The following is a 25,760-nucleotide window of genomic DNA, read 5'->3' on the forward strand; positions in this document are numbered from 1 at the left end:
TATAGGATTATCTTCAATAAAATGTAATTCTATTCAATTTTATATGATATGTCGATAAACTTTAAAATTCCAGTAATTTTGTGTGGGATAGAAGTCAATGCTGATGTTTGCAGACAAAGAGCACAAAAATGTACAGAACGATCTTGCTCGTTTTTCTCGATAATACCACATAAAATGACGTGTCCTGCTAGTAATACTTGTTCTCCTTCTATAAAATTTCTCGATGAACTGCTACAAGTAGCATATTTCATTATATCAGATAGTACTATATAATTCATTTTACATTGACGACTAACAAACGACCCAGATAGAGTAACCATTTTGTAAAAATACAGCGCCCTCTATAGTTCATGAAAAACGCTAATACCGAATATTTAAATCACTATTCCGCCGAATACAGAATACCTAAAAACAGGAGTAAGAAATAACAAAAACACAGTAAATTAATCATTTGGTATTTAGATTTAATGTTACCGGATTAGTGTTGTTTGTTTATATTTATTTATAACATGCACAAAATAAAGAAAATAATATTAGTCACATGTATTCACAATTTATAATTACAAAGATCAGCACACGTACTGTACATACCTATTCGTTCGAGAATCGTCGCACATCTGAGGGTCTGACCCTGCCTATCCTTCTTTTTAAACGCTCGTCTTTGCTTTTCCCATTCTCTTTCCTGAATCGCTCTAGTCCACTTATGCCTATGCATATATCATAATACTTTCGATTCGTCACTTTTCCCTCGTAGATTTCCTATTTTACAATTACGTGACTCATAGCCTGGTGATAACGGAGAAAAGAGAGAGGACGTCGGTATAAGTGACAGTTATGATTTCACAGATTCGAGACAGCTTAGTAGCTCGAACGGCTCCAGGCTTTCGCCCGTGCACGCTAAGTGACTTTCATTACAAGCATTTAGCTTTCCGAAGCCTATGACAACAAGTGTTTGGCATTGACGGACGCGAATTTCGCGCCAATAAGCTGCCTCTACTTGTTCGATTATGTTATCGACTCAATTTCAAATTTATTTTCACATTTTCACTTCGCGGTCCTTCTCTGTTCTTTTTCCGTTATTCCAGAATGGCTTCTACTGTACTATTTTAGATGCGATTTTTTGTTTTTATCTGCGTTTTAGTAGGGTATGCCATGGCAATGCACACTAAGAAGGGATTTTTCGAAATTCTCCAGCAAGGGGGAGAGGGAGAGGATTAAGGCTTAACCGGAAAAACGGCTTCTACTGTACTATTTTAAATGCTATTTTTTGTTTTTATCTGTGTTTTAGTAGGGTATGTCATGGTAATCCACACTAAGAAGGGATTTTTCGAAATTCCTCCGCGGGCGGGAGAGGGAGAGGATTTAGTCTTCATCGAGTACTTAGGTGTATTAAATTAATAACATTTCAGAAATTGTTATAAATATTTTTATCTATTTCATTTTTAAAATGTTCGAACCGTTTTAAATTCGAATTTGTTATTGCATATTGGTTCGATTACAGAACGATTGTAAACGTTCTAGAAAATTGATCAAATTGAAAATACTGTAGTTCGTTTGATTCTCGGCAATTCTCATCATTCTCAGCGATAGGTGTTATATAACAATTACTATGGTTGTATGGAAATACTGAATATAAATGGCGTTTGCTTGCAAAATCCGCGCGGGCAAAGCCGCGGGTAACAGCTAGTTAATAATATGAACAAACTGCAGGTAATTAACAATAGTAGTGTTTTGTATACATAGCCACTTTCTATTTGCTTAATAAATTACCTCAGTTACATGATATTTTGTATATTGTACAGAAATACGTAACTCAGATTATTTGAAGTTACAATTATTTTATCCCTTGAATTTCAAACTAAGAATTTACTATAGCAATTTCAGGAATGGTTTGTGCTTGATTTTTTCCCCTCCAAAAACATGCTATTTTACTTTATAAATGGCAAATATGTTAATATACAGTAGAGCATCTATTATCCGACTCAATTGGGGACTAGGGTTGGTCAGATAACTGAAAAAGTATGAAAAAATAACCGAAAAGTATGAAAAAATACATTATTAGTACTGTACTGTACATCCCATGTAATTAGTATATCGCTCTTAACCTACTTCGCGTTGAATTTTCATCGATGTTAAGCATAACAAAATTTTTTAAAAAATACTGTAATAATCGTCACTATTGTATCGTTAAAAATTATTTTTAAATTATTTTATTGCTCACAAAACAAACAACCACTCATAATTAGAAAATTAAGTCTCTCTGTTTAAATACTGCCTTCCCTTTCATGGTCATGTGTGTTGCCAGCTAAAACACACAAAAATTTAACAAAGATAATATTAAAGTAGCCAAGACATACCCACATATTGTAGCGCCATATCACTAGCGGACATTTGAAATTTGCCACCGATGTGACGGTTAATCGGGGGTCGGATAATCGATGCTCTACTGTAGTTAATGTTATTTCACAGCTACTCTGTTCTTTTTCATTAACAGTACTGCTCAATCTTTCTTGTCACTTCTTATACCTTTGGAGGCAAACTCCTTGTACTGCATCTTTAATTGGTTCGGGTTCGTACAGTGAACAGCTAAGATTTTTCCTACTTGTTTAGCAAAAGAACAGGTTACTTGTTTAGCAAGCAACCTGTTCTTTGATGATTCAATAGTTAAGTAGCTGGAGTTAAGATGTTGCTGTTTGTGTCGCGATAGCAAATCATTGTGGGGTGTGATTTTATAGCTTGAGCGGGTGCTTAAGTGTATGTGAGTGTTTTTAACTCCACATGATTCAGGATTCGGCAAATAAAGTACCATGCTTTTCATTTTTGTTTCTGAAATCTAAAATTTTTTATTATTTAAGTTATTTTATATTTATTGAAATAAAAGATGTCTCAGACATCTTTATTTCAATAAATATAAAATGACTTATCGTATATCATTATCCTGTTTGCTTATGAGAATTTATCTTCCGAACTTCTGGAGAAAAATGACAATTTCTCCAATGACGACATTTTTATTCCTGACAGTGACTACGAATCAGATCATATGAGAATGCAATCAGTCAATGATAGTGAAGCAGATGCCAGAGTTACTGGCAAACAGAACCACGTCATCAGATTCTGTGTAATTTATTATATGTAAAAATGAACAACCAAATGGTATAAAGAAGCAATGTTCATAGTATAACAGACTGCATAACATTACCGTGTGTTGATAGTTTTTTTTTCTATTGATTTGTTGTAAAATATAATGTTTAGGTGCTAATTTTTAAAAGTATAACGTAGTTTGATGTTAAACTTTTTCTTAATTGTTCCTTAACTTAATTTTGCTTATCCGAGGTTTTGCCCGCCTGTTTGTCGAGTAATAGAGACTCTACTGTATATGTAAAGTCATATTAAAAAAACATATTTTACGAAAATTAGATAAAAAAAAAAACAACCTAGAAACCAAGAGAAGGTCGAAAAACCCATATCTGGGTTTTAAAACCAAGGAGTGGTAACCCACATCCAACATATGAGAGAGTTCCGATCACATACACCAAAAGAGAACTAACAATGGAGATCGACGAAAAATGGCAAAGGGAGTGGAATGCCGCTGAAAGATAGGCAGTGCTTTGCTTTTATCCCATCAATTCCTTTCCGGAAGAAAATCAAACACTTACACCCGTAAGCAATAGTCACACAAATATTGACGGGACACGGGAACTTCCCAGAGTGCTTATATCGTTTCAAGAAATCCGAAACCAACACCTGCAACTGTGACGGAAAAACGGTGGGAGACACCACCCACTACCTATCCCATTGTGAGAAGTATAAACAGGAAAGACTGAACTTCGTGGGGAAATACCTGACAACGGGTGTCAACTGGCCGCCAAAATTCTCTGAAATCCTGGAAAGCCAAACGAGATGGATGGCAATGAAAACTTTTATAAAACAAACAAAACTTACAGATAGGCAACCCAACTAACAACAATGAAGGTACAGAGCTGCAAGAAGACAGCAGGTAAATCTCCAAAAGATTGTAAACTCAGAAAATGACCAACAAGAAACAATGCAACATGTAACAGCAATGTCAAAGAATGTAATATAGCTGGGATCAAATCTGACCAAGCTGGCCATGACCTGTAAATTGTGTTCAAGTCAGTGTTACGGTTAATTACAGTTACCCAACGTAGAATAGGTTACTGGGATAAAATTGTTATGCACAACATTGTAAAATATTGTAAATAGCATGTAACAAAGTATGTTTATTAATTGCGAAGCGGACGCTCTAGGATCCCATACTTCTTTTCCACTTTTCTATCTCACTTTACTTCTTCCCTCTACCCCTCTTTTCTAAAACCCTTCTTTCCAACTTCCTAGGGCAGATGTTCGCGTAAACACAGACAGCCTATCTAATCTTTTAAATAAATAAATAAAATAATCTGCAATCTCTTAATGTCACTGTGAATTTAAATTAGGATTCGTCGTTTCAGACTACCCATTTCCAATCATTCATGGTCAGCACTCTTAATGCCCAAAGGGTAAAAAAAAAAAACTGATAGTCCAGTTTTGATGTTCTTCAGCTTGGGTAAGGTGTAGCTCTTCTACGTCGTGCAGTTAGCAATGACACATTAATTTGTGTCTGGTTCTCGAAGCCAATACAATTAAGAGCATTTTGCATGACTGTTCAGTTGGACTACATGCTCATAAGGGAAGTAATTTGAGATAATGTCTAGCTCTGACGAGCATGTACGATGCAAGCCATCACCAAAGCCTGCAATCGTTCAAAGCTGTCTGCTCTCTGCAGTTTGTCATATTGCTTGCTATCATTTACATATTACTGAACACTTGAAAATGTACGAGAAAATTTTAGTTCTTAGACAGTTTCAGATATCATTCAGACACATTTGATTGCATCCTTCAGGCACTCGACCAAATGTATCTAAATTGCTCACTTTCTTCATTATGCTTCCCAGGACAAATGCTTGGGTAAGGCAAAGCTACTAAGTATATATCACCACAGAATCAGCAATGCGATAGCAGCGGTAAGGAATTTGCATATTCCTATCCCTAATCAATTGCACTTAGTGTAATAATAATTAGACTTTTAAACAATTTTTAACCTTAATCAAAGATCTGAAAGGTTCGTAGAGTTTTTCTTAACTCTTTCTATTCTGTGCGCACTAAGAGAGCCTCTTTAGCAAAACAATTATGGGTTTGACCAGGCCCACAATGGGACTGCTGGGTGGTCCAGGTGGATCACCACCTGAAAAATTACTGGGATTTTTTCAACTTGTCCAGATTCGATCCCGGACCCTCCAGAGCGGTAGCTCTGGGGGACCTGGAGGTAGACTGCCACCTGACCACTCGGCCAACTGGCCATCGCTCGTTGAGTTTGTAAAGAGGTAGTCGCAGAGCAACATTGATAATCTTTAATTTTGTTGTGATTTTCCGCAGTAAAATTGTGTATCAATCTGATTTTGTTGGCACTTTTCGTTTCTTTCAGATGAAAACTATAGAAGTTTGTAAAATGAATCTCATTCCGAAATTCCAGTGGGTTTTACATTAAATGGAAGTATCAAAAACTGTGTTTTGCAAAGTGCATTAACTGGTGGCAATTTTAGCATTGTTTATGGATGATCCCTGTCGCGCATCTTGCAAAAAGCATAAAGAATAATAATATGCCTTCTGGGAAGAATATTTGCAATAATCTTTGACTAGTTTTTTTTTGGTCCGATCTTCAAGAAGTCATCGTAAATACAATCAAACTCGTCATTACAGAGTTGTAGAGACTTGGCATTTTGTATTAACGAGGTTTGCATTAAGCCAACTTCACAAAAACCCGAATTTTCTCATAGTTCAATGTTTTAAATCTTGTCTGGATACATTAAAAAATTAAAAACTTGTACAGTATATTGCTCCGAACGTACAGTACACTGTATCACTTAAAGGATCACGCTCGTTTTTCGACATCGGTTAGAGTTTGTAGAAGGAGATTAAAGAAAGCTGCTAGGTTAAGCTGACGGAATTGCCAAATTGAATCTGGGACCTGATAAAAATTTAAAGATTGTGAAAATAAATTATTTGCTTGGATTTTAATAAAAACTCTCTGTAATTTACTTCGTGATTTTAAAATTAAAGAATTTTATATTGTAATTCAGTGGCTTCGTTATCCCTGTTTTAAAACAAAAATCAGAACTATTTTGTCAAAGTACAGATTTTTAATGAAAAAATCTCAATTCTATAAACTTCCAATTTCTAATGCGCAAGTCGACTGTCTTAACTATGGTTCACTATTGTCATAGCATACGAAGTGCTGACTATAAGAAAGTGTGGTGACAGTATGGTTAAGGCTAATGTCAGACGATCGTGATTTTACGTCCATGATTTTTGACGGACGTCACGGGATTGCATAAAACTCACGGGAGCAGTCAAATGGATGCGTATGCGAAAAATCACGTTGCGCGGCACAGATGAATCATCGGATCGTCCGCGATCCACATAATTGGCTTCATTAAAGCGCTCTATTATGACCATAGGGTGGAAAGAGTTAAAGTGTGAATTTTTAACTTTGTGTAAATGCCGTTGGCGTAACGTATACAGTCGACCCCCTATAACACGGGTTCCTATAGTTCGGATTCCTATATCACGGCGAAAAAATTGAGACAGTATTCGTACAAACATGCTAAAAAAAACTCTTATAATTCGGTAAAACATCATCGCCGACTCGTGTCGCGACAGGATTGGCCGAATCTAGACCAATAGCGGATATTGCACAAACCGTTGAGTTTAAACGAGCAGCTGACCTACTAAAAACCATATATTATTTAACATCCATAAAAATTATATTTATATTAATGATGTCTCCAAAGTTCACCGAATTTTTCGCAAAAAAAAATAATTTATCAGGAAGCACGCGAGTGCCATTCGATGACAAGCTCCACGACGAAAACAAGCTTAAGCAATGGCGTAGTCGAACGGTGCACACTCGGTAAGTAATCCTACAATTTTTTGTTTATAGCATAGTGTGAGACTAATCGGGGGTAGGATGTTTACGAGTTCTTCACTCTCCTACCTCTTACTCGACTCAAGACCTTGAGATCCGGTCTCGCTTGTCTAAAGGATGAGGAAACAGGGTTTAGGGGAAAGGATCGTTAGATTCTTTCACCCGTCAGGATCTGACACCAATCTATCAATTTATCGCGGATAGATACGCGGTCAATTTGATGGGGAAATTATCACGAGCGATCTCGTCCAGGACTTCGGGTTCAGTATGGAGGTGATAATGCCGGAAGAAACGCACACCAATCCAAGTTCGTTAACAAAATACCCGTTTATTAGAATACATTTTTACATAGTTAATTATTGGAAGAGTCGAGGATACAAATCCCTCTCGGGGGTTTCAATCCGTATAGTTCATAAAGTAGAGGGCAAAATATAAATTAGTCGCGATCCTAACCGCGAGTTTGGAAGATTCGAGAGAGAGCTTACATATCATCGCGAGTAGAATAAATACCTCTAGTTATAACGTGGATGTAGATTCTTGTTCTCCTGGGTTCGTAATATAGTCCAAAGTTCAAAATCCAAGTTCAAGTCGTAATCAAAGTCAGAATTGTAAAGTCTATTGAAGACGGTGGCGACAAGAGGCAGGTAATCCACACACAAACTGTATAGAAAATAACTTTCCCCCCTTGTGTTGTCATCGCACTTGTCTTTTATATGGGGGTTATCTTTTCGAGATTTCCCCATGTACGTCACAGGTGATGATCTTCGTTGACCAATGGTGGGCGAAGTGACAAAATTATGACACAACAGTTAACTCATCCCCTACAAGGAAGTATCCCCGTGGGAACAGAATTTTATGAGCGATTTTTATGAGAAAACCTGTCGGTTGTTTTTCTCTTTTTGTGTTAACCCTAACTTTTATTCTAACCCCTAACCCAATGAATAAAAATATTCGAATCTTAAATCCGGGCCCTCACAATAGTTTATATGGATTATTCAAAAAAATTATATGTATTTTGGAAATTTTGAGTCAAATTAGTCTAGAATCGATTAATTTTATGGACTAAACCTTTCAAACAGCCGTAGTCCGTAAACTGCATACGTGACGGGCTGTGATTGGCTGGACTCGTAGAAAATGGATTCATAAAAACCGGAACGTATCTACCGTGTTATAGGGGGGTCGACTATATATTAGTTAAGTTATGTGCCGGATCGTTAAAAATGTATATCCGCGGATACGGATATAGATACTGATCATTAGTGCCTATATCCGCGGATACCAGTGGCGTGCCGTCATTGGAAACGGTGGATGCGCCGCTTCCCTTGTATTTTCTAAAATATAAATACAGTAGAGCGTCGATTTTCCGAAAGTCAATCATCCGAAAGAATTCCAGTCGGCAAATTTAAATTTTCGCCAGTGCTGTGGCGCTGCAATCTTTGGCTATGTCTTGGGCTACTCAAATATTTTACGTTTTTGATACTAAATTAACATCTGAAGTATAATTTTTTATTATTTTTATATTTTTCAATATATTTATTTTGTTTGTACAAAATAAAAAAATAATTTTTAACGATACAATAGTCTTTGTTAGGCTTAACATCGACGAAAATTCAACGCGAAGCGACACGCAACGGAGAAAAATTTCGACATCGGATACGTTAAACTATTTTTTCGTACGTAAATCAGTTATCCGAAATATCAGTTATCCGGACAACCCCAGTCCCCAATTGATTCGGAAAATCGACGCTCTACTGTACATATTAATTTTAATTATATGAAAATAATCGCACAATATTTTATTATAACCGCATTATGTATCTTATTACAAATTTCTATACTACACTTGAAAAAAAAAAAGATAAGATTGCTATTGTATATTCGAATATTAGTGGCGGAGTGGAAGCGCCGTATCGTCAGCATCCAAAAAGCCAGATTCGCGCATGCACTTTACAGAGCACCAACCGCACCTGGTTTAGCCAGTGGAAGCCTGGGACCTCGGGTGGATGCTACACAAATACCGCATCCAATTCTATTCAGGACCGGTTCTGGGCCCTTAGCCGCCCGCCCGTTAGATATTTGGCCGCCCTCGCCCGATTATGAGAATCGCGAGTAGATTTATAACTTAATATAGTAGATTATAACTTAATCCAACCGATAAGAATTTACTGGTACGTTTTTACGATAGTTCTGTATAGTTGACGGGTTTAAAAAATCCATTAAAATATTTGATATTTTTATTCCGCTCTCCGATTTTATATTACTCACGGATTTCAATGTTAAACTAGTGATATTACGATTTCGTATGTTCCATATTTAAGGGGATGTAGAAAAAAAACGTGTACAATTCTTGTATAATGATAAAAAATTAATTGTTACTTTGACAGCGTCATTTACAACTAAATTTAATGAATGAGAGAGATGCACAAGATACAGAAAAAGCTTTAGAATTTATTTTCCTTAAATTTACGATTTATGTATCCGTTTGTCATAAAAATTTGTGTTTCCACTTTTTTCCCGAGATTTTACAAATATTCGAGTACAAAGTAACCGGTTTCGACTTATTTCTACTTAAAAATTAGTTAAATAATTAAGCGATTAGGGAATTGGGGACATAAACAAAACCCTGATGAAAGAGCCGAAATTTTACTTAAACAAAAGCTTAACCGAACCATCTCTAGCCGAGTACAGTGGAGACTGATGTCTTCGTGTTATTAATGTAATAAAGACAGCAATTTTTCCAGTTCAACGACCAAAAAGTTGTAAATTTTGGAAATTTCCGATGACACTTGGTCCTGAAACGAATTAGTTAGAAAACAAATGACAATTAAGTTTAACATATTTAGATTTTTACAGCTATGGTGAGAAACGTTTAAAATCTACAACAATCCCGTCGCGTCCTTTGAAGTATACTAGTGATGCGACAAAAGAGCTATTTGACACTGACCAGTATCGACACCCGGGGGTTTTGGCAGTCCGCGTTATGCACGCTCTACAACCGTCTTCGATTCCATCCATTAGCCACTCGTAGGGAACTATTTGACTAAGTGCATTGTTTTAATATTTAAAAAGTAAAGAATATTTTATATTTTTATGTACGTTTCTTTACAAAGCTATATTTAATTATAATTTTCTTTAAAAGTATATTCACACAATTGAATATTTTGTACCAGGTATGTACCGGTACATCCACCATACATTTTATTTCACCGTGTAAGTTTTTATTTATTTTATTTTTAACTGTAGCTCTTATATCGTGGCTAGCGATTCGGAATGTAATTGCGATATTAAAACTGCATTTAGAGTAGTCTACGGTTTTTATTGGCTTATCGAATAAACGATGTGAATGGACCCTAGACCAGGCATGACCAACATACGGCCCGTCTAATAAATTTATGTGACCCGCGATCAATCTTTCAATATTTGGTTGTGAAGTCCGAATAGCTCGATAAAAAATTCTGACGCCTAAAAAAAAGTCAACTCATTGTGTGTTTAGAGTTAACCCTCCATTAAAAATCTCCTAAGTACAGAGTAGAGTGTTGATAAAGCATGATCATGTGAAAAATGTATTTGTAATCTTTATCTAGTATTCAGTCTCTACGGGGTGATACCACAATAAGATCTCGCACCACCTCAAAATCTTCCTAGGCAGTCTCTGGTTCGGCCTGTGGAAAAAGTTTTCTTTCCAATCAGGCCCGGGGGCAAAAACTGTTGGCCACCTCTGACCTAGACCATCGCTGACGCGCAATTGACTGATTTTCCCTGGATGTCGGCTTCTTACAGAAACACAACTTCCCTATCGTCAAATGTCATGACACGCCACTGGCGGATACGGATACGGATCTCAACTTTCGTACTCAGTCGGCGTCATGGACCGATAGTTGACGCTTTGCGTTAGTAACGCGACGTGTTTTGACTTGCACTGCGCGTGTTTTTGTTTATAGTTTAGTGTGAAACGGGCTAGCATAGATCACGTTTGTATTTTTGGAGAGTGTTGAGTTAAATTAAAATAAAAACAATGTCGACAAAAAGTTTAGCGGTGTAATATGGAAATATTTTACAATAGTAAATGATTTTTGCATGATAAAATTGATAATGATGATAAAATTTTTGCAATATGAATGTGCCAAATATGTGATTTTAAGAAATAAAAAATGATTTGAATTGAAGTTACTGTATTAGTATTTTATTGCTACCTATCTTTAAAATTTCATATAAGCAATGAAATTTATTAAGATAAAAGATCCGTTAAAGATCCGCTGAAAAGTAACGAATACGGATACGGATCTTTTTTCCCCCTCGGATATCCGGCACATCACTAGTACATATCAATAGTTCTTCCGATAAAAGGTGGCATTTGTCAAATCAGACGAAACCACTTTTAATCTTTCAACGGGGAGCAAAGGATATCCATGCCCCTGGACGCAATAAACAATTAACTAATTACAATTAATAAAGCAGTCTCTCCCTACAATTGGCGTCCACAAGTGGCCAAAGTGGATAAAATCACTGAACACTGGAGATTGATCTTGGGTTCGCGCCTGGCTAACGAGCTGGCCATGTGGTGTTTTTCGGGTGTTCTTTACGTTAGTAACACCTAAATAGTGGCTAGTTTCCCATAAAAAAAACCTCCCAGAAGGCTTCCCCCTCGACAGATCGCCCATACGTCGCGTTACCGTAAACGAATAAAACCAAGTCCTACAACTGGTTGAAAAGTAGTTTAGTTTAATTTGTCAATTGCCAACTTATGTTGGAAGGACAATAAACGGTATTGATTGTATACAAACAATTGATCCTTGCACATATCTTTTTGAGTATATACGAGCGAAACTACTACTGATTTTTCTGTTTTCCATAAGTCGAATGACTACAGTGTGATTTGTGATCAAGTCATTTATGTTTCTATTCTATTCATTTCTTCGTTACTTCGAAACTTCTGTATTTATTAACTTATCACTCGAATTTACAAATCTTTAAAAAAAGATATTTATATAGAAAATAATAAGTGTTTATAACTTCAAATCTGTTTTGTTCTCCTGGCCTGCCAGGAATTGCTTTGTATAGGACCTAAGTTGTTTTCATTTAATTACAGTATTATTATTATGAATATTTCTTGCATTTATTTTGTAATATACCATTGTGCTAATCTGTTACTACTATAAAACTTCTTATCCTTTATCAATAAACATTAATAAAGTATTAGAGCGGCTATATCTTAAAATAGGGGTTTTTAACATCTTTTTATTTTATGGATCCCTTTTCCAGTCTGGTGAAAGTTACGGATCCCTTCTCAGAATAATGCTTTTAAAGGCATAAAATAAACTTATACAATAAGTCAGTTATACAGAAATACATTTATTAAAAAAACGTGATATAGTAATATATGCGCTTCTTTCTTAACACAATAATCGATTATACAATACATTTAAAATACAGGAAAGTTAAAGGCAATTTTAGGCTAACGTTAAAGTCGAAAAATGCGCTACTAGTTATGATATGGCTTGTGTCTTGCTGCTTTGGCTTGTATGACTTCGGGGAAACTGCAGCGTGCAGCTCTACATTTAATATAAAGCAGCGTGCTCTATATTAAATGTAGAGGAGAAAGTGGTATTATAGAACGCCATTTTCATTATAGTGAATTGTAAACAAGGTATCATAACTACACCCACATTTTTTGTGCGAAAAGTACTGGTAACTATTAAACTAAATGTTCCTAATTGGATTTTTCGTTAGTGTAACTATAAGTATGGTTTTTGGAGGCTTCTGTACAAAATGTCAGAAAGTAGGTTTAGGGAAAACCGGGTGGTAATATGGAACCTCAGTGTATGATTTCAAAAAATGCTTTAATGTATCCAAAAACAGTAGGAAAGTATAAAAAATGTTAAATAATTACAAAATTATTTACTCCAATGTATTTTATCGAAAAAATGATTTAATAATAATAAAGAAATGAACAAAGAAGAAGCTAATCATTTACAAAAATCACAAATATAATGCTCCTATAGTGTTAGGTATCTATTTTTACTTTTTTCATTTTCCTTCTAGTTTTTCATTCATCTACCACATACTTTTACAAAAGTTAGACGGGTTCCATATTAAAAGCACCAAAGGGGTCCGTATTTGACGCATCGTCATCTTGAATTATCTTATGTCTGTCAAGACCAAACTTAAAAAAAAAACGTGAACTTCACACAGATTAATATGTACCCCCAAGTCTCTGGAACGAATACATGCATCAGTGAGCCTACAACTACATGATTTATATTTTAGAAATAATTAAATTCACTTAGCATTCAAAACTTTCGAATTTCGAAAAAAAATATGCTAATTCACTACGGATAACCGTTTAACTGAAGTGAAACGGGTTCCGTGCTATGGAGGGAAAGTGCTATCGATGTCTGCCTAGTGCAGTTCAGCCACAATCCGCTATAGTTCGCCTTTATTGTCAGTTTGAAATGGAGGGGTTCCATAATACCTGCAGAGTTGCATAATACCACCTTCTCCCTATACTATAATTATTAGTGAAATCATGGAATCCGACACGTTTTGCATTACATAGTAATTTGAGTGTTGAACACAAGATTGTGTTATTAATTAAACACTTTGCCTTTTTCCATCTTTATTCAGTTGATAGTGAAACACAGTTAGTGAAATTACAGTACATAGTAATTATTATTTTGTATTAACCAAATTCGTTAACATTGAAATGTCTTTCATGATCCATAGGACCTCAAATCAAACTTGTATTCACGCACCTCGCATAAATCGATAACGTCATAACGGGGTTTGATTGTATTCGGAAAAGAGTACTAGATTCCGAGCATGAATACGCATTTTGTTTTGCCATTTTAAGCTTTTTAGTTCTAAATTGGTCAAAAATCTAAAATGTTTGTATCTTAACAAATTAAAGTTCACTAATGTAAAAGCTAAATTATTTTTAAACAGTAACCAATATTACCAGCTTATTTACTTTTATTTAATTGTTTAAACTAGACACAGACAATATAATAATACAAGTAACTCATGGAAGATGTTCGAAAACCATACATAAGTTAATAATAAAATTGGTTTTCATTTATTATTCAACAGTTTTATTTTCGATCTCTAAAATACATACAAAATATTGAAAATAAAAAAATATAATTAAACTCATTATCGTATTCAAAGTGAATTAACTTTATTTCGATTATGCTATGGAGCTTAAAATACAACTTTTATACAATGATTTCTTGTTTCAAATTTGTTCTTTTAAATTAAAGATTTTTGAAACAAAAGTTTAATAAATTTATATGCATTCTTTCCCCCCTTGTTTCGCATTTTGCTCTCTCAAATTGATATGGGACGTTCTTATAGGAGATTCTGTAAAGCAGTGTTTCTCAACGTGGGGCCCACGCCCCACAGGAGAGCAATTCGATTGTTAAGGGGGCAATTCGAAAATGGACTCGTCCAGAGTTTAAGTTAGCTGTATAGCCGCTGTAGCCTATATGTTAGGGAGGCATAAGAATTTTAGAAAGGCTTAGGTGGGGCATAGCACAAAAAAGGCTGGGAAACATTGCTGTAAAGGGATAGGTCAGAAATTATTCAAATACTGTATGTCCAAAATATTAAATATTTTTTTACTACCTCTCTGTCATATTTTGTCATCAATCTTTAGACATCCTCCATGCTAATGTCATTTCTATATACCACCCGATATTAAAAAATCAAAAATTTCTGTAAAACAGATCTACATTGCATTACTTTTTCTATATTTACTGTCAAGGCAAAGCAATTTTAAAAACAGACAAATTTACCGATTTACTACAGAAGTCTGATGACATCGTGCTAAGAAACTCCTAGACTAAATTTACTGTTATATATCCGTATACCTTTTATCGGCATCTAAACGTAAAGATGAAATTGTTGTCATATTAAAAGTTCTAACTACTAGAGTGCACCGAACAAAGCATATTTAGTACAACGCTTCTACTAAAGTGCAACTATTTAAATAAGCAAGAATTTGCTGCATGATTATTGATGAAAATTCTTTTGCATAACGATTTTGATTAAAAAAAAAAAAAATGATTTCAAATAGGAATAATGTTGAGAATCTGTAGTATGTCACCTCTCTAATAACATCTCCATACCCTGTCACAAAATTTTTACATATTTCCCCCCCGGTCTAACGTCAATTGTGAATTCATAAAAATTTACTACTTTCAACTTGTATGCCATTCAAACGTGTTGAATGTTTTAGACAACTGGAAGTTTTCTGAAAACAACCGAACAGTTTATTATGGTATCATAATAATACAATAAAAACTATTATTACGTATATAATCATATGCAGCTTTAAACCTGTTCAAATTTTTGTCAAACCAAGACTCCAGATACTCTTCAGATTCAGATACATACAAGTATATTCCAAAAAAAAAATGTTTTTTAGGAAATATCTGCATACAGCATTATTCATTGCTATCCAAAAAAGGGAGTAGAATAACTACTTTAAAAGTTAATTTATTCCGTATATGAAGTTCATTTGAAAACAATGTTCAAACAGATTATAATTTTACTGATCAGAATAAGTCAAAGCAGTTAATGAATGATACATATTATACGCACTGTAGATTCATGTACTTATATTGTAATTTTTCAATTTCTAAAGTAGACTAACATCATTCAAACATAATCTCTGTGTCATACAGACCAGTCAAGACAGAAACAGATTTTATTCTCTTTAATGAATAACATCACGATGATGACATTCTCATTTGTGAATTTTGCCGTTAATTAAAAACACGTTTTTACTTAATGTTTTAAATGTTTTTCAAGTAAGTGTTCCGTTCTGCCCCGGTTTCCTATATATTTCATATTGTAGGCAGGGCCGATTTTGGACTGTTAGCGGCCTGCGTGCTAAAGATATTTGTCCATCCCTATCAACACGAATCGCGAGTAAATTCATAACCTAACTCAACCCATCAGAGCCTACTGGTATGCTTTATGACAATTTCTTGTAGTTGACAGACTTTTTTACCCCTGTCGAAATTGTTATAAAAATATTTGAAAATAAATGAAAATCCATTAAAAATTTAATTTTATTTTATTTAAATCAAGCCTTACTATTCAAAGGCGCCTGCTATGTATGCACTGTACATAACAGGCACCTTTGTTCAGTTATATTTTAGTGCCGACATAAAATATAATTTGAAAATTAAAATGAAATTAATTTAAATAAATTTTACCTATTTAGTGTATGAATGCAATATATACATAGTGTATATAAAAATTAATTTAAATATTCATATTTAAATTAATAACATTCGTGCGCTTCTCTTTATTTAAATTTCCTTTTGGTTCCACAAACAATTAAAACAATGGTGTAAGTATCGCTTTAAGATTAACGGTTCGGGAATAAAGGCCCGTTCAACTCGAAAATTAAGTATAAATCTAAAATTTTGTACCCATGTTATTTAATGCACCATTCACAACGCAAGTGTAATCTTAAACTTGGTCCTAAGACAATAACATAAATACTACTTGAAGTTTGCAAACTTTAAAAATTTATAAACTTCAAGTTTTTATGCTTTTCACGTGATTTAAAACAAGAAATAATCGTAGTGGTTATGGAATTCCCACTGAGGAAGTTTTCTCTAGTTGAGCGGATGAATCCTCCATCACTTGTTGCTTGCACGTTAAGTTTTATGATGCAAAACACCTAACATGTATGTTTTGGCGTTATTTATATAGGCCTACATAAAGTGCACAGCTATACTACATCATTAGTACTCATGCAAACATCAGTCTATTTCATCGCCGACTACTATATTGAATTATATTTGAATAATTAGCAAAATCGTGCAGTATCCGCCGTTCTAGGAATTTGGCCGCCTACGGTAAGCCAAATTAAAATCGGCCCTGATAGGGAAGATTTAGAAAAAAAAAACCTAACATATATATATGTTAGGTTTTTTCTAAATCTTATATATATATATATATTTTAATATAATTTAAATATATGTATGTAAACTTCATGTTGGATAGAGTTCTTCACATGGCTAATGAAGTTATCTGAAAAACTCTATCAAACACGAAGTTCTTTCTAAGCATTTCTGTGAAAACTGCATCATCTTACTGTAAATAATTTGTAAATTATTAATTTTTTAAACTTTTCTATGGCTTTTGAATCACCCTGTATTTTTCTAATGGCTTTTGAACAGTTTTTGTAAATCTTATTGTCTATGTCTACTTACGATGTAATCAAATCCTTAAAACAACATAAATAAGCTAGTGTGATTATACAAATTTTAAAATTAATTTAATTTTATCTACATGACTCCTTCTTATCTTTTGACAGTTCATCCTCGTTAACTACTAATTTCAGTTGATTTTCGCAGTGAATTATATCGTCCACTATGTATTATTTGGAAGTTTTATGAGCCGTTTCTATTACGCAGAAATCTACCATATATTTGCTATTTCCTCCTGTTTAACCATTTTTTATTATTTGCTGAATTTCAATGAAACCTATTAATGTGGCATCAAGAGTTGCAAAGTTACACTTGATTATACTGTATAAGCTATTTCTGAGAAGCTCTACTGATTACTGGAATGAAAAGATACAATAATGTATCTTACATTTGCAGATGAAACTTTCATTAATTATTTAATAATTTTAGTAAATCTTCTTATATTTAACTGTATATTTTAATTAGAAATATTTATAGGAAATTATGCAATAGTTGTAGTATGAGAATTATTTGCTATTTTTGACTCGCAAGTTTTTGGTCTCTAAGGGCACAATAGTATAACAGCTGCAGACGCAATATATTTAATAGTCTAATGTCAATGCGTTTAATGTGTATAGCAGAGAATATTTAAGGAAAACTATCAAATTCCTTTAACACGAATAATTTTTTTTGGGAGGAATTCTACTCTTATAATCACCATTTTATAATAAATTGCAAACAAGTATTGATAAATAAAAGTAAATATTTGAAACGTAACGATTTCACAATTATTCCGAACTCGAGTTTCTTATGAATTTACGATTATTTTTAAACATTTCATTAACCTAAAAGCCAAATTATTGCAAACCTTAATTTTATCTTATAAGATAAAGACCTCAGGTCTTTATCTTATAAAGACCTCAGAATCTATTGAAAATATAAAAGAACTTCTTTTTTTAAAAAAAAAAATATTGAATGATGGCAACGGATTATTGCCATTTTTTCTCTTTCAGCCAATTTTCCACGCATTCTCCAAATAGCTTTTTACTTTCTCGGATTTTTCTTGCTTCTCTCAAAAGTTCGTTAAACGTTTCTATTTGCTTTACATTATTAATTTCTTTTAAACGAATTTCTATAATTGATTCCACCTGAAAATTTAAAATATTTTTATATTTAAATGCCTTTTGAAATGCAAAAAATTAAAATAATTATTAAAGTATAAAGAAAATTAATCAACCTTAAACAATTTAATCATGAATATGTGAAAAAATCCAGCAACGAGTTATGTAACTTTCCCGGCTGTTATAAAAGTTAATTTTTAATAAAATCTTTTATTATTGATCATACTTTTATTGATGTAGTAGTAGTAGCTAGTTGGGCATTAGCTTCTCTGGCTTTTTCGGCCCGTGGAATGTGTGCTTACATTGGCAAGTATTAGTAGTTAGATACTTTTATTATGGTGGACGTAATGCTCGGGAATAATGCCTTCCGAGAGTACTTTTAATGATCAAAATTTAATAGCATCAATGTCCCTAATACACAAACCATCCAGCAAAATTTCAAAAATTTTCAAAAAAAACACACAAGTTATTAAGCTTCAAAGTGAGTGAAAGAAATCGTCCCCCCACACACTAACATCCATACACACAAAAAATTACCCAACGTTTTTGCATTTCTCAACGTTTCAATGCCCCCACTCCAAAATTGAGAAAATCTTGGGACTCATTTTTGACCGATCGCCTTACTTTCTTTCCCTCCATTATATTAACAGCCGGGAAAGTAATGAGGAAAAGTTTTTCTCAAATTGCAATTCAATTAAAAATATTAAATATGCCTATTTATTTGAAAAGAAAATTATTAATTTTCTTTTTCATGAACATAAAATGAATTGCATCTAATGCAATTCATTTTATGTTCATCTAATGCAATTCATTTTATGTTCATAAAATAGGAAATTAACTAAAATCCACCAGTGGCCAAGCGGTCCGTTCCCTGAACAATGGGAGTTCGGACGTGGGTTCACCCCTCGCCAGGACGGGCTGTCCACGTGGAGTTTTTCGGGTTTTCTCCACGTCTGTAACACCTCAATAGGGTCAGTTACCCTTAAGGGTAACTGACCCTATTGAGGTGTTACAGAGGTGCCACTGGTAGATTTTAGTTAATTTCCTATTTTACTTAAAATCCTATGCATTAGTTAGAATCTATTTAAAATCTAGTTAAACTAGTTAAAATCCTATGCAAAATCGGGGCTATACGCCAGCGTATAGCCCCGATTTAGCGCCGAGCGACTTCCACCTCTTTCCTGAGGTGAAAACGTGGCTGGGAGGGCAGAGGTTCGAGACTAATGACGATCTTCAAAACAACGTTAAGGCCCATCTCAACTCACTAGCGGCAACATTCTATGAAGAAGGTGTTGCAAAGCTCGTCCAGAGATATGACAAATGCCTCAACCTTCACCGTGATTATGACGAAAAGTAATCATGTTTGTACCTAACTTTTGATAATAAATTCATTTTGTTATTTACACTTGTCTTTGTCTTATGGACCATCGGAGGTTGAAAAAAACACCTACGTATTTCAGGTGTCTTCTTTTCTGAAGAGTTGTTGGACATCTTTCGTAATACACTACACGTTTTATCTCTCTTTCTCCAACATGTGTATTTCGTGTTTTAAGAAGTAGAACCACATAGAGGAATGTTTTTAGTATTGCTTTTAGAAATACGTTTACATACATATTCGCGAAGTATTCTTCTTTTAACTATAATTTAATAAACTGATTCCAAGCTGACAAATTATGGTTATACTTTACAGCAGCTCTTCAGAACAATGTTTATGAAGTAAAACGATATGAATTTTTATATGCAAATCTTATATTATTTAGATTACAGTAAATTTTAGGAAATTAAATATTTTATAGTTTAAAACAGTGTATATAGATATGTCTATAAAAATGTATATAATATTTTTATACCTTTTTGAACATCTCGTCGTTGGTACACAATATCTTTGTGAGTAATTTAGCTTTGTGTTGATCACTAAAAATTATAAACAAACATTACAACGTTAAAAACTAATTAAAAAATAAATATATGACAATTCACATGATTATTTTTTGAACAAAATAGGAATTTTTCATGGAATAGCTAATAAAATTCTAAAATGGAAAAAAAAAATTTGACAATCTTTTCATTCGTTTCCAAACAAATGTGAACTTCAGGAAAAATGCAATGAAAACATTTTGGTTAGGAAATATAAAACCTTTCTAAAAATATAACGCTTAGTGATATGACTAATTAACACTAGAAAGATCGAAGGGATAATTTCGATCTAATGGTCAAAATTACTCCTTTTAATGGATCAAATATCCTGATTCCAGTTATTGTACAAATATCATTGAATGATATTTATACAGTAATTAAAATCAAGAGGGGCCTGAACATTTTTGACTTTTCCTGTCTTTCTATAAGCAAAATGTGCATGAAAGGAAACTTTTCTTAAAATTGCCATTGGCTCATATTGACCCACGACTTCTTCTATTCTTCCACAACTACCCTAAACGTAGTAGGGAATCTAATCAGGCGTTTTCCAAGTGATTAGGTTCTCTATTATATTTAGGGATTTCTCTCTCTTCTCAGACAGCGATTCCCCACTCATTACAAACTGATTGGATATGGCCTGTCAGTCGATGTTTTGTGTTTCGGTTTTCTGTACATTGCTATATCGCGTCGTTTACGACGTGGAAGTGTTTGCTGCTGAATATCATCATGGCCTTTCGTCATAGTGTGTCGGATATACTAAACGCAGTCCAAGACTCCAAGACATCGAAGATGACAAATCTGAACCGTCAGAGTACTGTCGAAGATATCGACAATGATTCTGATAAAGATAAAACTTTTCGACCTCCACTGAGTGACTATGGCGTAGATTCAGCGTCAAGTCATCCTCCATCGCCCCACGGGTCAGTTGGGGATCCTGAGACTATTTCCGACAGTTCTTTTCATCAAGATAAAAGTGAAAAACGTGGTCATTCAGTGATAGTAGCGATAGCGATACTATTGGAGTAGCCGCTCAAAGCGGGTCTAATATATAGTAAGAATCTACAGAATACAGAATGCAATGGCAATATGTAAAAAGGTCTGGATCTCACAAATCAGAATACGAAACTTCGACCGCAATCGAACTTTATTCGTGAACCTACCCAGCCGACCAAGCGGAACATCGTCGAAGAATTGTAGAAATGTTGATGGCCAAGGCTTTTCTCAGATTTTAAATGAGAAAATTAATTGTTTATCTTGAATAAAATAAGCACTGGAAATCACGCTGTTTTCATGCGTGAAAATGACCACGCATGATTCACGAGAATACGAATAATTTCTGGTCTTCCTAATATTAACAAATTAGGGTAATATGGTCGTGTATAACTACTTGATCCGTGCAATTAACGGATAGAAATTACATAATATATGAAAACGTACTACTTATTTTATAAAATGTTGATAATTTTATTTACACTTCGTATTATAATTAATAATGATAACGTGTTTTTTGTAATATAATTAAAATTTACTAGTTTATTGTAGATTGTTGCAAAACGATGATTTTAAATTGAATTATTGAGCCAGGAAACTAAATGGCCAAAAACAAAATGACATTCACATTTGTTCGTTATTGATTGCACAATTAACACAATACGACTTGAAATTGGAAAATTTGTAAATGAAGACAATTATTTACTTTTAAAATATATTTGAACATTTTTTTTTTTGGTAAGAGAGAACATCAAAAATGAGTTTTGAATTTTATCTAACTTGTAGAAACATTATTTATATTTAACACAAAAATTTCTTTATAAATAGCCTAAATTGTATAGTATAGGGTAAAACCGGGTGAGACACCAATATAGCTTTTTTCAACGTTTATAACTCGCTTAACTGTAGTTTCCAGAAGAAATAAAGATATAACGCATATACAGCCAAGGGTTATCTTTTAAGAAAAGTGAACGAAGTTAAATAGAAGCTCGATGTAACAGAGTGATAGCAACGAAATGACACTTGTCTGTTTTGGGCAACTCTCCCGTACCTCCTGCCTAATATTTAAGAGTGAGATGCCTGTTTCGTTTAACATTTAATTTAATCAATATTTTGTATTTTCTACACTCATTATACTCTGTAATATACATTGTGCATGTTTCGTGCCTCTATATTTTGAACATAGCACATCGAATACAATCGGCTTTACTTGTCTCGCTTTTGTGACTTAATTATATGATAAACAAGTTTTTTTTTTTCATTTTGATTACCTAACATTGAATTTAATCCAAGAGCACGCTGTGCTAAATTAATGTCTTTTACTCTTCTGCAAAGAGTACGATATGGAATGTGGAAGAACTAAGTCCTTTTTCGCCCATTTTCCTCTATTGGCACCAGTTTTCCTTTTTTGTATTCAGAGGGAATGTAAAATTAATAAGTTTAATTAAGTTTATAATAAAATTGGGGAGTTTTTTGTAGAATATACAAAGAAGAACACCAGTTTTATAAAAGAAGTAGAGTTTAATAGGTTTGTTATCGTAATCAAAAAGTATCTTCCCTCTTTTTTCTTCTTTTTACTCTTATTCTTACTTACGCCCTCTCGTGTTTAAAAATATACGACTTAACAAATTTCAATAAATTACAGAATTATCACAAAAGTATTTCAGAAAAAGTATGCATCTCTCCCTTAAATCCAGTAGGCATCTCACCCAAACCATATGGGAGAGATGCCTATTTCTATATTTTAGACTTAAATTATTAGGAGGACCTCTGGATTCGACTACAATACGATCAACTAATCACAACAGAAATATCATTTAAGCATATTCGAATTTCGGAACATTTCGTATTAACGTGAATGTCGCAAAAACGTTTATAGAGCAATGATAAACATAAGCTTATTTTTTTACGAAAAAATTGGCAAAAAAATAAGCTAAAAGTAGCATTCGAAAAATAATGAAACTCAAAACGTTAAGTGTAGTCACCATTAAAGTGACTAGTGACTTGTTCTATCGATTATTATTTGAATAAACAATCTCTAGTCGTCTCTCCTGACTAGGTATCTCACCCGGTTTTACCCTAATTTTTAAGTTTATGAAAATTTTCGCTTACGTTTCCATTAAATCAACGAGAATTTCATCATATATTCGAGTCAGATCCGTCCAAGTGTCTCTAAAATCTATAGCAGCCCAGAATATGCCAATTAATTGTTCTGCGTCTTTAGTCACGTTGAGAACTCTAATTGAAACACATTTGATAATCTTAATATTATAATCAAACTGTTAAGCTTAACATGTTTTAAATCATAATTTAAAATTTCGTTTCTAAAAGATATTTAATAGTTATTTTTCATTAAATATAATACATTTTTAATGCTTAAATATATAATTTTAATTCAAAATTATACTGGATAAATTATTTCCAGATAAAGTCATTTTTAATATAATTTTTTCAATAAGCTATGCATTTAAAATATGTTGGGTTAAATCGTAAATAAGTCCGTTTCATAAAATGAAACTTAACTGCCAATAATGTACAACACCGGACTTTAACATATAGTCTATTCACTGTCATTTTTCAAGCAACTTGTCAATTCCCCTTGCATAAAATTCTGGTAGCTTTGAAGAAAGAAAAAAACTCATGAACCTGGTCATCATTTTGAAAGTGTTGCCCAGAAAACATGTAAATCTGGTGGTTTGGTGAATATGGTAGATGAGGAAAAGCAGGCCAGCCAAACTGAAATTTTTTTTGAGTAATCTTTGCTGTGTACTGTCAAGCCATAAGGTGACCTTTCTGTAAACAAGTGCAGGACACTTTTTTTGAAATTTTAGCCGAAGCTGTTCTGAACAGCAATAGTTTCGTTGTGCAATAACTCGAAATGGATAATTCATCGACGATCCCACCATATTACATAGATAATATAATTTTTCTTCCATGTACACTTGGCTTCGACCCGGTTGAAGTCGATGATCCTTGTCAATCCCATGGTGTTTTTCGAATGACATTTTCGTACGTAATTCACTTTTAATTTCCCGTAATAATTTTTACCAAAAAAAAAATTATCTTTATGACAAGAAAGAAAGATAGCAGCTATACATTTTCTGTCAGCCTTATTCCGTTCACTAAGGTTATGAGGAACGCAAACTCCGAGCCTGTTCATCTTCCATAGTTTTTGGAGATGACGATTGGAATGTGCTCCGCTTCTTTGCTAACCTCTTCGTTTGCCAAGAGTTCTGCTCAATCAGGATTTTTAAAATGTCTTCGAAGTCTGAGTAGCAATTTGATCTTTGTTCATCTTGTAAGGACAAACAACCATAACGGAATTTGATGAGGAAAAGCAGACCAGCAGTTAAGTTTCAAACTGCTTTATCTGAAATTACTTCATTGTCATAAACACTACAAATTTTTGCAGAGTTTATACTTCCACAACATAATATGGAGCATATGCACTTATGGAATGGTTCATTTTAAATGGCTTCAAAAACATGTTTTTATCGCATTATCGATAGTTTAACTAGCTATATAGCCTACCCTAGCAATACTTCCGAATAACTATAAATTTACATTCAGAGTGAATGTTAATTATTGAAGTGAAATTCATAAGTATTTGAATCACATTAACCTTAAACTTGTCCTCAAATGGGATTTATTTATGATTCAACCCAGTAGATAAAATATTCGATAAAATAATATGTTAGATAAAATATTAATATACTAAAACCTCGATTTAACGTACTAGTTCGAGCGAGGGTTGTTCATTAAAGCGCAGGTCCGTTATAAAATAAAGTATGTTTTCTGAATGCTTGTGTTAAAAAGTTGAAAAATATATGAGCCCGACGGTTTACGGGCCTGAATTTTTAGATACTTGTAACTATTGAATTAGTTTTTCGAGAGCTTAATGTAAACATCCGCCGATAGAAAAAGTAGTGAATAATATCGGCTCGGATGTCACCTCGGTTGTCAACATGTAGATGGGAAGGTTGACGGATTGTTGCGAAAGACTATCGGTCCGTTATGAAACGACGCGACGTGGCGAAAATTGCAAGTCATCGAGCACCTGCGACTTGGAATGTAAACAACGGACTCATCTCCCACGCCTATGACATAAAAGCACAAGTAACCGAAAGCTTAAAACGATTCATCTCAGGAAGTTATCTCTAAATTAGTGTCCACCTTGGTCTCCCGGAATAACGGTAGAAGACATTCATGACTTAAGCTACTTCCATAGAAAGATCGATCGTCACATACAGCTCTCCAAGTCCATTGAGAGGTATTTGCTAGCTCAAATTGGAAACTCTCTCTCCGCAAGACATAGAAATTAGGCACGCGATATAGCATAGAGACTAGTCGCCAGTCTTGGTGACTATTACTGTATATTTTGTAATCGCTATTTAATCGCATGTAACCTTTGAACTTGTATCACCCGCCTGTATATTAGCTTTAGAAATTTAATAAATTCTTTGTTTATTGTTAAACCTGTCAACCTGTCTGTATATTTTCGAAAAGACACCTGAGGACTTACCGATTCCTTCCCACTCGTTTTTTCCT

At 33.8% G+C, this 25,760-nt stretch overlaps 1 protein-coding gene across 1 annotated transcript in view; it reads right to left on the reverse strand.

Annotated features, from left to right (window-relative positions):
* Positions 1 to 17,052: 17,052 nt before the first annotated feature.
* The window catches only part of LOC111625534 (aminopeptidase N-like), a 114,441-nt gene continuing 105,733 nt past the window's right edge, over positions 17,053 to 25,760 (reverse strand). The window contains exons 18-20 of the mRNA XM_023368696.1: positions 23,325 to 23,450; positions 20,156 to 20,219; positions 17,053 to 18,332 (exon numbers count right to left, since the gene is read on the reverse strand). Coding sequence (XP_023224464.1) covers positions 18,174 to 18,332; positions 20,156 to 20,219; positions 23,325 to 23,450 — 349 coding nt within the window. The 3' untranslated portion in view covers positions 17,053 to 18,173. The remainder of the gene's footprint in view (positions 18,333 to 20,155; positions 20,220 to 23,324; positions 23,451 to 25,760) is intronic.

This window comes from Centruroides sculpturatus, unplaced genomic scaffold (genome assembly GCF_000671375.1).
Source record: "Centruroides sculpturatus isolate CEXI.00-Female unplaced genomic scaffold, Cexi_2.0 scaffold341, whole genome shotgun sequence".
In the NCBI taxonomy this organism is placed as follows: Eukaryota; Metazoa; Arthropoda; class Arachnida; order Scorpiones; family Buthidae; genus Centruroides; species Centruroides sculpturatus.